At 37.2% G+C, this 12384-nt stretch overlaps 1 protein-coding gene across 2 annotated transcripts in view; it reads right to left on the bottom strand.

Annotated features, from left to right (window-relative positions):
• DERA (deoxyribose-phosphate aldolase) overlaps positions 1 to 12384 on the bottom strand; it is a 123425-nt gene that overhangs the window by 76986 nt on the left and 34055 nt on the right. For both annotated transcript variants that reach the window (XM_079140402.1, XM_079140401.1), the window contains exons 2-4: positions 3518 to 3615; positions 2256 to 2403; positions 603 to 698 (exon numbers count right to left, since the gene is read on the bottom strand). In XM_079140402.1, the coding sequence (XP_078996528.1) occupies positions 603 to 698; positions 2256 to 2403; positions 3518 to 3615 (342 nt within the window). The remainder of the gene's footprint in view (positions 1 to 602; positions 699 to 2255; positions 2404 to 3517; positions 3616 to 12384) is intronic.

Genomic DNA, 12384 nt, shown 5'->3' with positions numbered 1-12384 from the left:
AGGCCCTGTGCCATCTGGCCCTGAACTGCCTCTCCAGCTTCCATTTCCACAGCACCTTCTTTGTCCTACTTTTCGACGCAACAATTGCAAATCCCTTTTGGTCTTCTGATCATGCTTTTGTGCCTTCACACATACAAATTCTCTTATTTAAGTGTCAATCTCAAACTTATCAACACTGTCGTCTCCTCCATATCCTTTGAGACCTAATGCAATTACATCACTGTGATGATGCATACTCTTAGTGAGTGTTACTGACCTTCACAAAACAAATAATTCACTTCTCAGAGTTACAACAGTACCTTCCACATATGTTTACTTCTATATCTTCCATATGTACATCAGAATACATACACATACGTGTGTACAACTTAGTTTTCTTAAGCATAGTGATACAGGTCCTTATTTGTAGAACTTAACATAATGTCTGCTCTTTACTAAATAACTAAAAATACTAAAATCATGTATCAATACAACTAATTATATATATGAAATTAATTTAAAATAGTATAAATTAAAATCATCATATAATATCCCATGGCATCTACATTGTAGAAGGGAAAAAAAGGCTGAAAAATAATAACAAAAGCTTCAACAAAGCTTACCTGATGCCACAGGGATATTACAGCCTACTGCCTTCAGTGCTTTTACAGCATCACATACCCGGGCAGGATAAACACAAACAGCAGCTGTAGTAATGCCTTTGAAGAAAAAAACCATAGTAGCCTTCTTTATATGAAGTTCAAATCACACAATATGCTAATTATTACTTATCCAACACCATTGGCAGAAAACAAAATAAGGGAAAAAACTGTTCTCTGATGATGCTGCAACAAACTTAAAAGATTTTTACTTTCTGCAGTTCCTTTTAGTTCTTGAAAACATGAATCATGTTCTGATTATAGTCATAGAAATAATTTTGACATACTGTTCTTTAAGGTTAATATGTCATTTTTTAAATTCATAAACAGTAGACTTTTCCATCATGACTCAAATAAAATATTTTATTTCATGTAGATAAAAAAATGCAGGTTTGCACACCATTGAAACAGGAGAGTCAATGAAGAAAAGTATAAGTAAAACATACAGAGTGGAACAGCAAAATTACATTTAACTAAAATCACTCCTTTCTGAATCTAGAGCCTTCATTTTAAGGTATAAACTCTGAAATTAAAAAAATAAATAAATAAAAAGATTAAATAGCTACCATAAAAACAAGCAGAGTCATAAGACCTCATGCAAAAATGTTCCTTTTAAGTGCTATTAATAAGATGGAATCTGGTGGGTTTTTTTTTTTTTTCCTTTGTTCGTTTGTTTTGTTTTGTTTTGTTTGTTTGGATTTGGTACTGAAAACTGAACTCAGGGCCTTCTGCATACTAAGCATACACTCTACCAAAGAGCTCCCCCAGCCCCAATAAGGTAGAATTTTATTGTCAACTGAAAAGAAATGTAATAAAGACTTTTCAAAAACTACACAAATATTGAGGTGCATAAATTATCTACAGATTATTTGTGATATCTGTATTGGGCTAGTTCAACATTTCTAGCAATGCAAAGACAGGCACTCCAGAGCCATGAAGTGTCCCTTCACAAACAGAAGAACTGACTCCTAAAACCAGCCCAACATTTGGAAATGGCTCTGATCCTTCCAAGTCTCAGTTTCCTCACTTAGAAAATAGGGGACCAACTCTCAAGATTCCTCCATTACTAAAATGTTAAAGTTCTAAACTAAACAGCAACTGCGGAAAGGTCTTTCTCTCATGTATACTAAAGAAGTGAGAACAACTTTTTCTGAAAGATCTAACCTAATATACAAGCACACAATATTTCCCATTTGCATCTTATTCTCAAAAGTATTTCATTGACTCACAGAAAATACTTTTATGTATGAGATGTGATTATTAAGTAATGAGACTGACTTTTTCATATGTGGCTTAGGGAATCAGAATCAGTATTTTAGAGTCACTAGATAGAAAATTTCCAAACTGAAGAATTGAAAAAAATAAAATAAAATAAAATAAGGAAGCGCTCAACTATAAATTTCAATCTATGGACAGAAAGAAGTATGTAAAAACAGGATTCAAGATTCCTGTCATTTTTTAAAGAACATTTCAATTATTTGTCCATACACATGATCAGAGCTCCCATCCTGGATTTTACAACTATCATATGGTTAGTAACTGACTCTTAAGTCCTCTTAGATCTTGTAATTGATATTGCAAGCAGGTAAACACCAGATACATTATTCACAACATTACCTTTATCGTGCATATTCAAAGCTTTTAAGAGATCTTCACGGATTGGATATTTGGCTTTATAACAGAGCCTTTGAATGTTGGAAAAAGTATCATCACCTGAAAGTGTAGTAAGATCTATAAAGGTAACAGCTTTCAGGAGCCAAGCAGCCTGGTAAAAAAAGAAAAGGCAAAAGCAAATTAAAATTAAAATTAATCTCCAACCCAGTTAGCAGAGACTCATTAGACAAATATGGATACTAATATCTGATATCTACACTATTCTAAACCATATGATGATACAGATATAAACAAGATTCATTGACAAGATGAATATTACTCAGAATAAAGTGAAAAGGAAGACTAGCCTTAATTTTTTTCTTCTGTTGATATCCCAAACAGAAAACCCTGGTATACCAAATCTCCACCCTTCTGACTTTTCCATCTCATCCACAAGGAACCTAACATGGCTACCCTAATATGGAAGAACTCAGGAAGAAGGTTTCTATTTCAATTTTCCCTTCCACAGTAGGATGAGAGATGAGATACTGTTTAATGTCTCTAAGCTCCATGTTGTTTTTTTCCAATTGACTCCAACTCCATTTTAAAAACAATAATTCCTATTCCACAATTCATTCCTATTATCTTTTCAATGAGAATATTTCCAAGGATGAGCAAAATGTGAAACATCACTCTAAAGGATTCAATCACAATATTTCGCCTCCCTTGTGAAATGAACTCTGAATTCCTTTTAGAGCTGCATAGCACGTCTTTGGTTGGTAGGCACTGAAGAATATGCTGACCATAAGTACTCTGCAAAACATCACCTTTGGAATTTTGAAAAGTGATTTATGAAAAGTAATAGTAAGATAAACATGATGGTCAAAGAAGGTCAACTCTTACCCCTCAGGGCCTCAACAGTGGACACACCAGGTTTAGACATTATGGTTTTAAAATTAAAACAGAAGACAACCAAAAAAGGCATGTCTAAGAAACTGAATAAATGTGTTGAGAAAATATGCCATTTAATTCACTCATGAATAAAGATGCCTCAAATTCATTTGCGGTTTTGCCACTCAAGAGTGATAAGATTTTTAACTTGTTTGGATAAATATGTTATCTTTCTCCAACCCATCATCATCATATATGAATTATTAAAATAAGTCATGGACAGCTGCAATCTTTTAAGTTTAGATGCATCTTGAGGGAAATTCAATATTGTGGCTTTGAGGGAAAAGACCATGCATTGTGAAATACAGGAACAGAATGCTCAAGAAGAACCTTACTTGCCACTCCTTTTTCACGGTTCTTCGAGCCTGGATTTGTTGTGCCCGTCTCAGAACTGCCGGCTGATTCACCTGTATTTTGGAAATCCAACTAAGATCTAAAGCGGAAAGAACAATACTTTTTGAAACTGAAATTTTTTATTAATATAGTCACCTATAGAAACAGGGTTCTAGAAAGGAAACATTTACCATTTGATGTCAATACTCTTTAAAAACTTGTTTTTTTCTTACAACAAATATATAACCTTGTTGAAGGAATCCCAGTCACCACAAGGCATACTTCACTTAAAATCAAGTTTATGTGAACTAGAGGAACCAGTATTGATTCACTGCACAGATTACAATGAACAAGGGGGGGAGGGATTGTGTTCCCTGTGGTACATGCCTCACTTTTGACAGCAAAAACTTATTCGTTAAGTGTCTAGTCCAAGGGAGCAAACAAGATTAATAAATACTTAAGTGAATTAATGCTGGGACTTAAAGCAATGCTTGGTTATACCCCCTTACTGACAAGATTAATATCTACTAGATGCTGATATGATACAGCCTATCAAAGGAGAATTTTTCAAAACATATCAGAGACAACAACAATGATACAACAGAAAACAGAAGTCTAAAAAGCGGGGGGGGGGGGGGGGACGACGACGACTACTCAAAGTTCCAGAAGACATCTGTGTTACTTCTGTTCTCCTCCCCTACCCTAGATCTGCTCTCTTTGCTTCCAGTTGACAAATGTTTTAGCTCTGGGGAAAACATGACTCTCTCAAACAGAGCTAACATTTGGTTGTGCCTCTACCACAGAACTTGTCTTTCATTCACCAAGGACCTGTGGTAAAATTGTTTCTTGTACTTACTGTATTGTGAGTCAAGATCTTATCTGCCTTTGAGAGTCTAACAAGAGTGCCGTGTGCATATATTTCAACTTTTTCCACTGATACTCAGTAACAGGTAGCCCCACAGTAAATTGGGCATGTGTCTGTTTACCTTCTGTAACTAACCTCATTTCTATATCCCTGTAGGAACTCCATGTTTTTTAAGAATGATCTCAGAAGAAAATATTTCTACTATGGAAAAGGTTATTCATACACAGTTCTGTAACATGACAAGGAAAACTGCCAATTGCATACACACTATGTAATGACATAATAATAATAAAGTATTTGCATCTACCACAAAAGCTGGGTGCAGTGGTGCATGCCTATTATCTCAGCAATTCAAGAGGCTGAGACAGGAGGACTGCAAGTTCAAGGCCAGCCTTAGCAATTTAGCGAGGCCCTAAGCAACTTAGTGAGACTGTCTCAAAATGAAAACAAAGGGCTGGGGATGTAATTCAGTGGTAAATCACCAGAGTGGTAAATCTCCAGTATCAAAAAAAAAAAAAAAAAAGGGAGAGGGGGTAGAACTGTAGCTCAGTGGTAGAGAGTTTGCTTAGCATGCGTGAGGCACTGGATTCAATCCTCAACACCACATAAAAATAAATAAATAAAGGTATTGTGTCCATCTACAACTAAAAAATATTTTTTATAAAAAGCCTCTACCACAAAGATTGGACCACCAAGAAAACCAATATTTATAAGACTTCTCCCATTTCCATTTGCCTCTTCTTAAAAGTATCAACATTAATGATACAGAAATTCTCAAAGATGAATGAAATTCCACATTTAAATATTACTAAAGAAGAACAGAGTTTGGGTGCTTTCCTTTTTTTTCCTAATTAAATTATTTTGTTAGCTGAAATCATTTAATAAAACAGATTTTTAACATTTCAATCCATCTGCTTCTGCTCCTCAAAGATATTGTACGTTTTCCTGCTTGTTTCCTGAGCCAACTTCAGAGAGAAAGCAGAAGTTGGGGTCAGGCCAACTTCTGCCTCTTCTTTACCACCAAAGACTGAGCTGGCTCTAGGCAGAGTCCAAGGGAACAAGACGAGACAGTCACACAGGGCTCACCCCCAATTTATGTAAGTCTAGAAGAACCTCTCTCTTCTCAAACACGGGATTGGGGGGGTCTCTTTTATTTGTTTTTTAACACTAACAGTGGTGATAAAGATCATTTCAGGCAGAGAGTAAAAGTGAAGCAGAGCTGTGTGACCCACAAGACTCACTGCCAAGTAACTACTGACGGGGACCAAAGAGGGAGCTGATCAATCCTAGGCAGTTTGAGAGGCTGTCACAGATGCACTGTGAGACACTTCCTCAAAGTTCTTCCCCTTCTCTTCCCTACTCCCCAAAACCCACTAAGGCCCGCACAGGAAGCTCTGCTGCGGGCAAGAGGTCTCAGGCAAACCCAGGACACTTGCTCATCTGGCTTGCTCTTTATGGTCTCTTCTGCCTCCATCAGTGTTGCTAAAAGATGGTAGTGTCCTGACACAGGAAGTCATGTTCCCTCTCTGAACCCTGTGTTCAGTTTGTTCCTTCTAACCAACTGTCCTTCCTTACCTTGCATGAAGATTAACTCCTACTCATATACACTGAGGTTCAGTTCAAAGGTCACCTGCTCTGGAAGCCTTCCCTAAACCTCCCAAGTTGAGTATTCCTTTGCTGCTTTGTGCTTCCATGCACAGTATACTTTTAGCCAAGCCCCATCACTTGAAATAGAACTGATATAAAAAATTGTTTATATCCCCAAAATATTTTTAAAACTCCCAAAAGATTTTTAAAACTCCAAGAGAAAGAATACCTGACATGTGAATGGCATTCAATAAATAAGTTGCGCAGTTCCCAACAATACTGGGGATTGAACCTAGTGCTCTACCACTGAGCTATACCCCAACCCTTTTTAACTTTTTTATTTTGAGATAGGGTCTCACTAAATTGTCAAGGCTGGCCTGGAACTTGTGATCCCCCACCTCAGATTCCAGAAATTTTCTTAATTCTGGGCAATGTCTTTCTCAATTGCTTCTAATTAGAAAACACTTTTGGACCTCCACAAGAGAAGATGGGACGAAAGTATGAATGGGATGCTTGGGATCATTCACCTTAAAAACTATTTTGTGTTACAATGCCCACCTAAGATTAGAGCCCACAAGGCCTGCTCTCATGCTTTTCAGACACCACCTGCCAGAGGTCCTGGCAAACCATCTACTGGGGAATGTAATAAGATCACTTTCTTCACAGTATCAGCCTTGACTGCTAAAAATATCATTAGTGGTCATAAAATTATTCAACCTCATATTTAATCTGGCCACAGAATTTGCCTCTGTGACCTCCCATGGCAATGAATTATATAAGTGACTATCTCATTTTATTAGCACTTAATTTGCTACTCTTTAATTTCATCAAATAACCCTTGTTCTCATCTTAGGGGGTCTGGGGAAAAAAAAGGACTGATTGGCCTTTGTTATGTCCTTCATAATTTTTAATATTTTATTCAAGCACCCTTTAGCATCTCCTTTCCAGGAGAAGTGATTCTAATGCACACAATCTCATCAGGACTACAGAATCTTCTATTGGAGTCAGGAGGGGTTTTGAGTACACCTGCCTTTGAGAAGAACAGACATGAAACCATAATTGGAAGTCAATGATACTCTTCTTAAAACTTTCTGTTGGAAAAAATCCTACTGTTTCCCTTTAGTGACTTTCAGGCCCTTCTATCAACGATAAACTTGTTCTCAAATACTTGTTTCACAATTTATTTATTTTTTCCTGTTCAAATCTCAGTAGAAAGAGAGATGATTTTCCCAGCAAATCTACTTTCTAGCTTGTCATCACTTTCATTTCTGTTTCTACAGATATTCTTGTGTTCTTCACAGTATTCCTAAAACATGCAACATCAAATAGTAGCCCCACCAAAGGAGATGCATTTTGTATTTTGATTTTAACTTTGTTCCTTATAGACAAAAACAAATCATGAAATTTTATTACCAGACTTTTCTCCCAAAACATATTGGGCAAATAAGAGACTAATTTTTCTACTTTCTATTAATTCTTTCTGAATTTTTATATTCAACTCTATCACCCAAATCTTTTTCCCAGTTTTGTCTCTAAACAGTCATTTCCAGGTATACACTAGTATATTTTATTACCAGAATATATTCCTCAATACCCTTGTTAATTGTATACATGTCTATTATTTCTAAATTATGTTTGTTTTCAATTCAAATTTGCATTCTCCCAGGAAACAGTCATACCCTCCCATATGAACAAATGCCTAGCACAAAAATAGTTGATCAATAAATATTTGTGCCTCTTCCATCATGGTAAACTTATTTTTTATACTGAAACTAATGAAAAAAATTACTCGATCATGTCTAATCTTTCACCCTTGGCCTTGCAAAGGATTAAGCTGACTAGGAAAAAAAGATACCAGGATGTCACTGCATGTTTGTTCTAGTCAGGTTCATTAGATGTTCAATTTATATAGTAAATGAGCAGAAGCTTTGCCTGTTTTCTACTCAGAAAGGTAGAGAACAGAAACTGTCCTGACAGCCCCATTCCTACCAGCAGGTGGGGTCTACAAACAATCTTTTTCCCTAAGTTCAGCATCCAACAAATCCTGGATGAGTGCTCTAAGACATCCATACCCCTGCAGGGCACTTGCCAGCTCTCCTCATATTCCACTGATTAAGCCAGTCCATGGACCCAAACAGGTATCTGTTCTAGGAACAAAGACACTGGCAATCTGACAGTACGTACTGCCACAGTCTTGCTACAATGCCACTTACCCCTCATCTCTAACTCCCACCTCAACATACATTCACCTGCCCACTCCTTAGGGCATCAACACAAGCCCAGGTTAGTAATGAATTCAGGCAAGACAAAGACCAACTCGATCTCCAAATCTGTCACCTCTGTACCAATTTTATCTGTTCTCTGCTTACACTTTTCTTCCATCCAGCTGACATTTCCAGTGTGTCTTGCATCCACAGGCCAAATGGGTTATAACACTTCATTATGTAACACTCCAACATCACAGTGGATCACATTACCAGATATCCTCATTTTTGTACCCTGCTTTACATAGTAGAATCACATCATGATTTCAAGGTTTTACCACCTTCCTTTATCCTTCATTCATCCTTGAGATATTAGCCATTCCCAACTATTGATGCTCTTTAGTAATCAATCTCCCATTTCTGCAAATTATACTTCTCAATTCATCAACTACTGCCAGTAGGTTAATCTTGTCACTAAAAAAGCCTAGTCACTTTTTCTGGTATCTAAAATTTTTTACTTAGTACAATCCCATTTGTTCCCAGGATGTTCAGGTTAGCCCCACCCCCAAGTTTTCAGCAGCAGTTTGTGGCTAGTCAAGACAGCCAGAGCTCCTCAACAAATGAAGCAGATTATATCCAAATGCCCATGTACAACCCTTCCATTCAGCATTTCTGAAATGCAGGCAACATGCTAAATGATGTGAGAAAAGTTACAGCTCCTGCATGAAAAACCTTAAGGAGAAAACTGGGGAGAAAAGCCACAGACCTGGAAGCTAGAAAAATCAAAACATAAAACAAGATATAAGGGCAAAATCAATGCTTGGAACCAGCAATTCCCAAATGGTTCCCCAGGCTAATTTATTAGTTAAGAATCTTTCAGTTGAAAAAAATGAAAACTGACTTGGGTGACTGGAACAAAAAGGGAAGGATATTAAGGGCTCATAAATTGAGACAAGTTTGGAAGACCAAGTGCAGAAAAACAGATGGGAACCAAAGAAAACAATGGAAAGCCAAAAACTAGAAGCATAATGCCAGCATGTAACAGGAATGGTCTGGCCAAGACACCACAGCAGCTGCCACCTGACACCATTAATGCTATCTTCCTTCTCGCTCAGGGCTTCAAGCTCTATATGAAAAAAATCTAGGACATGTGCTGTGCATGACTGCAGGGTCAGGAAGGAAAGGGAAGACCTTATCCTTCATCTGTCATGCTCCAACCAACTCTGCATACAAGACGCTTCCCCAGCAATGATTGATTAGGATTTGCTTGCTGAAGAACCAAAAAATGTAAGTTTCTGTTATAAAACTCAATACAACTTCCACCTTAAAAAATAAAAAGATGAAATTTCTTTAATACACATTTCTCAAACCTTTATGATAAAAAAAAAAAGAGCTTTTATCCATACTGGCTAGACAGTAAGTCAAATTCAGAAGGGCACAGATGTAGTCTTACCCCGGTAGCTAGGAAAACTCTTAGTGGATAAGTCAGAGATTTGAGATTGACCTTAAGAGCCCTGGTTCTCCATCTGCAGACATTTCTGACTGTCACAGCTGGCAGTCTGGTGGATCCTGTTTAGTGGGTAGAGACCAAAATGCTGCTAAACATTACAATTCAATCTCCCTCAACAAAGAATTATCTCCTCCAAATATCAATAGTGCCAAGGTTGAAAAATTCCATCTGAAGTATGGTAGGATTCAGGAAAAACAGAGAAAGTGCTGCAGGTTTGTGGGATATGGGGGTTTCAGGAGCAAGAGCAGGTTGGCTAGATCATTTGTAAAGCACCTTAAGTACTAGGCTAAGAAATCTCAACCTATATTATCACATCAGCAGCCACCAGTCACATAGGCCTGTCTGAGCCCCTGAAATATAGATAATTCAAATAAGATGTTTTTTAAGTATAAAATACATAGATTTCCAAGATTTAGTACCCCAAAAGAATGTAAAATATCTTTTTAATTAGACTTTATGTTGATTACCCAGCAAAATTATAATATATTGGATATATTTGATTGAATGTTATTAAAAATACCTCATCAATTTCTTTTTACTTCTGATATGCATACTAGAAAATGTTAAATTAATACTTTGTATCTCATAGAATACTTCTATGAGACAACACTGGACTAGACTTTATCCTTCAGGAATCACTGAAGATGTCCAAACAGGGCCATAGAGTTTTTTAAAAAATCATCACACATAGTATGTTCCATATAAATACTTACATTGAGTATTCAAATGTAGTATGAGGAGTATTTATGCCCAGTTCAATAAAATACAGTAAATCTATAATATGCAATATAATTTAGCCATTAAAAAAATTAGGTTAAAAAAAAAAGAATTAGGTTCTTCATTAAGTATGAAGTACAAAACTGATTGTGATACAGTGCTTGGTGAAAATAATCTGCACAGCCATGTTTTTTAAATAGAAAAGATCTATAAAGCTGGGCACAGTGGCCCACATCTATAATCCCAGCAGCTTGGGAGGATGAGGCAGGAGGATTTCAAGTTCAAAGCCAGTCTCAGCAACAGCAAGGCACCAAGCAATTCAGTGAGACCCTGTCTCTAAATAAAATACAAAACAGGCTCAGTGGTTTAGTGCCCCTGAGTTACCCACCTCCACCAAAAAAATAAATAATAGAAGGTTTATAAAAACCAAAATACAAAACCTTTATCTGTGGTATATGTTTAAAAAAAAAAAAAAAACAGAATAAATATCAAATTGATCAAAGTGTTTCTCCTCAGAAATAGGATTACATAAGATTTCTAATTTCTCATGATATATATTTCATATCACTTAAAAATTCTACAAAGAGCACGGTATTTCTTGTTGAGCAGACAAAACAAAATATACTTAACTTTTGCCAGTCAGTAGTGTGTACAACCAGTGAGAGGCAGACCACAGGAGGTACCAGTCAGGCAGCCTCACTATAGCCCAGGCAACAGTAATGCCCCTCACCCAGGCATTTTCACATTCCATGACCCATATTTGGCACTGAGCTCTGCCACAATGCCAGCCCAACACAACCACTCAACATCAGGTAAGAAGGATGGCATCTGAATGTCCATATTACTATTCCCATAGAAAGGATGACCAAAAATGTTGGCACTATGGACCTCCGATATAACCTAATTTTTATATTATTCCTAGGTGACACCAACACTACACCTGGGTGAAATGAACCCACACTTCAGAGGCTGCTATGGCCCACCTACAGCCCTTCTCTTCCCTATAGATGGAAGGCCTGTGGGGCCAAGGGTACAGACTTTCCCTGTACCACATTCCCCTTCCAGACAATATTTGAGGGACACAGGACCCCAGCATTCCTAGACCTAATGGCTCCAAGTTCGCTTACAGAGACTATAGGGATCTTTGCCCAAAGTCAATGGCTTAAATATGAGATACGAGACAGAAAGGGGAGAGAACGCCTCCTGGAAAGTTAGATAAATGCAATCCTGAATATGAATTTCATTTATTCATTCAACAAATATAAAAGGATACCCACATTGGTGTTAGGCATGGCTACAGGCTCTATGGATTGAGCAATGAATGAAAAAACAAAATCCTTACTCTGGTGGAGCTTTTTCTAATAAGAGATTGCAAACATAAATATCTACTGAATACATGATATACTACATATGGGCTATAGTGTAAAGTTACATAGGATAAGAAAATGGAGAATGCAGGGATGGTAAGGGCAAGGAAAGTATGATAAAACATTTGAGCAAAGACCCACCTGAAATGGGAAGTGATGAATAATATTGTCTAGGAAAGCAGTCTTCTAGGCAGAGAGAAGAACAAAGTTGCTAAGGTCACATCTTAAGCAAAGCAGGGACATAGGTGTAGATGGAGGGCCTGAGCAAGGCCAGGTGAGGGGAGTGGTTAAGATGAAGTCTGAGAGGTAGGCATGGAACAAATTATACACAGTGTTTTTTACAAAATGGGTCATAACTCAAGGACATGTTATGAAATCAACTTTTCTAGTTACAGCCAGCATATTAAAAGAAGAAACAAAGGAAAATAGAAAATATCAGGTGTGCTTCATGTAATACAGATGAGTATCATCTACTTTACATGTGTGGAAGCAGGTACTACAGGGCAAAATAAAATACACCACACACTGTGAGGCATGGCCAACAGAGTTTGAAAGACTACTGAGAAGGACTTTTTCAGCATGGAAAGATCACTGGATGTGAGATGGGAAGCATTTTGAG

This window comes from Sciurus vulgaris, assembly GCF_902686455.1.
Source record: "Sciurus vulgaris genome assembly, chromosome: 5".
In the NCBI taxonomy this organism is placed as follows: domain Eukaryota; kingdom Metazoa; phylum Chordata; class Mammalia; order Rodentia; family Sciuridae; genus Sciurus; species Sciurus vulgaris.
This window is presented reverse-complemented; position numbering and strand designations above follow the sequence as displayed.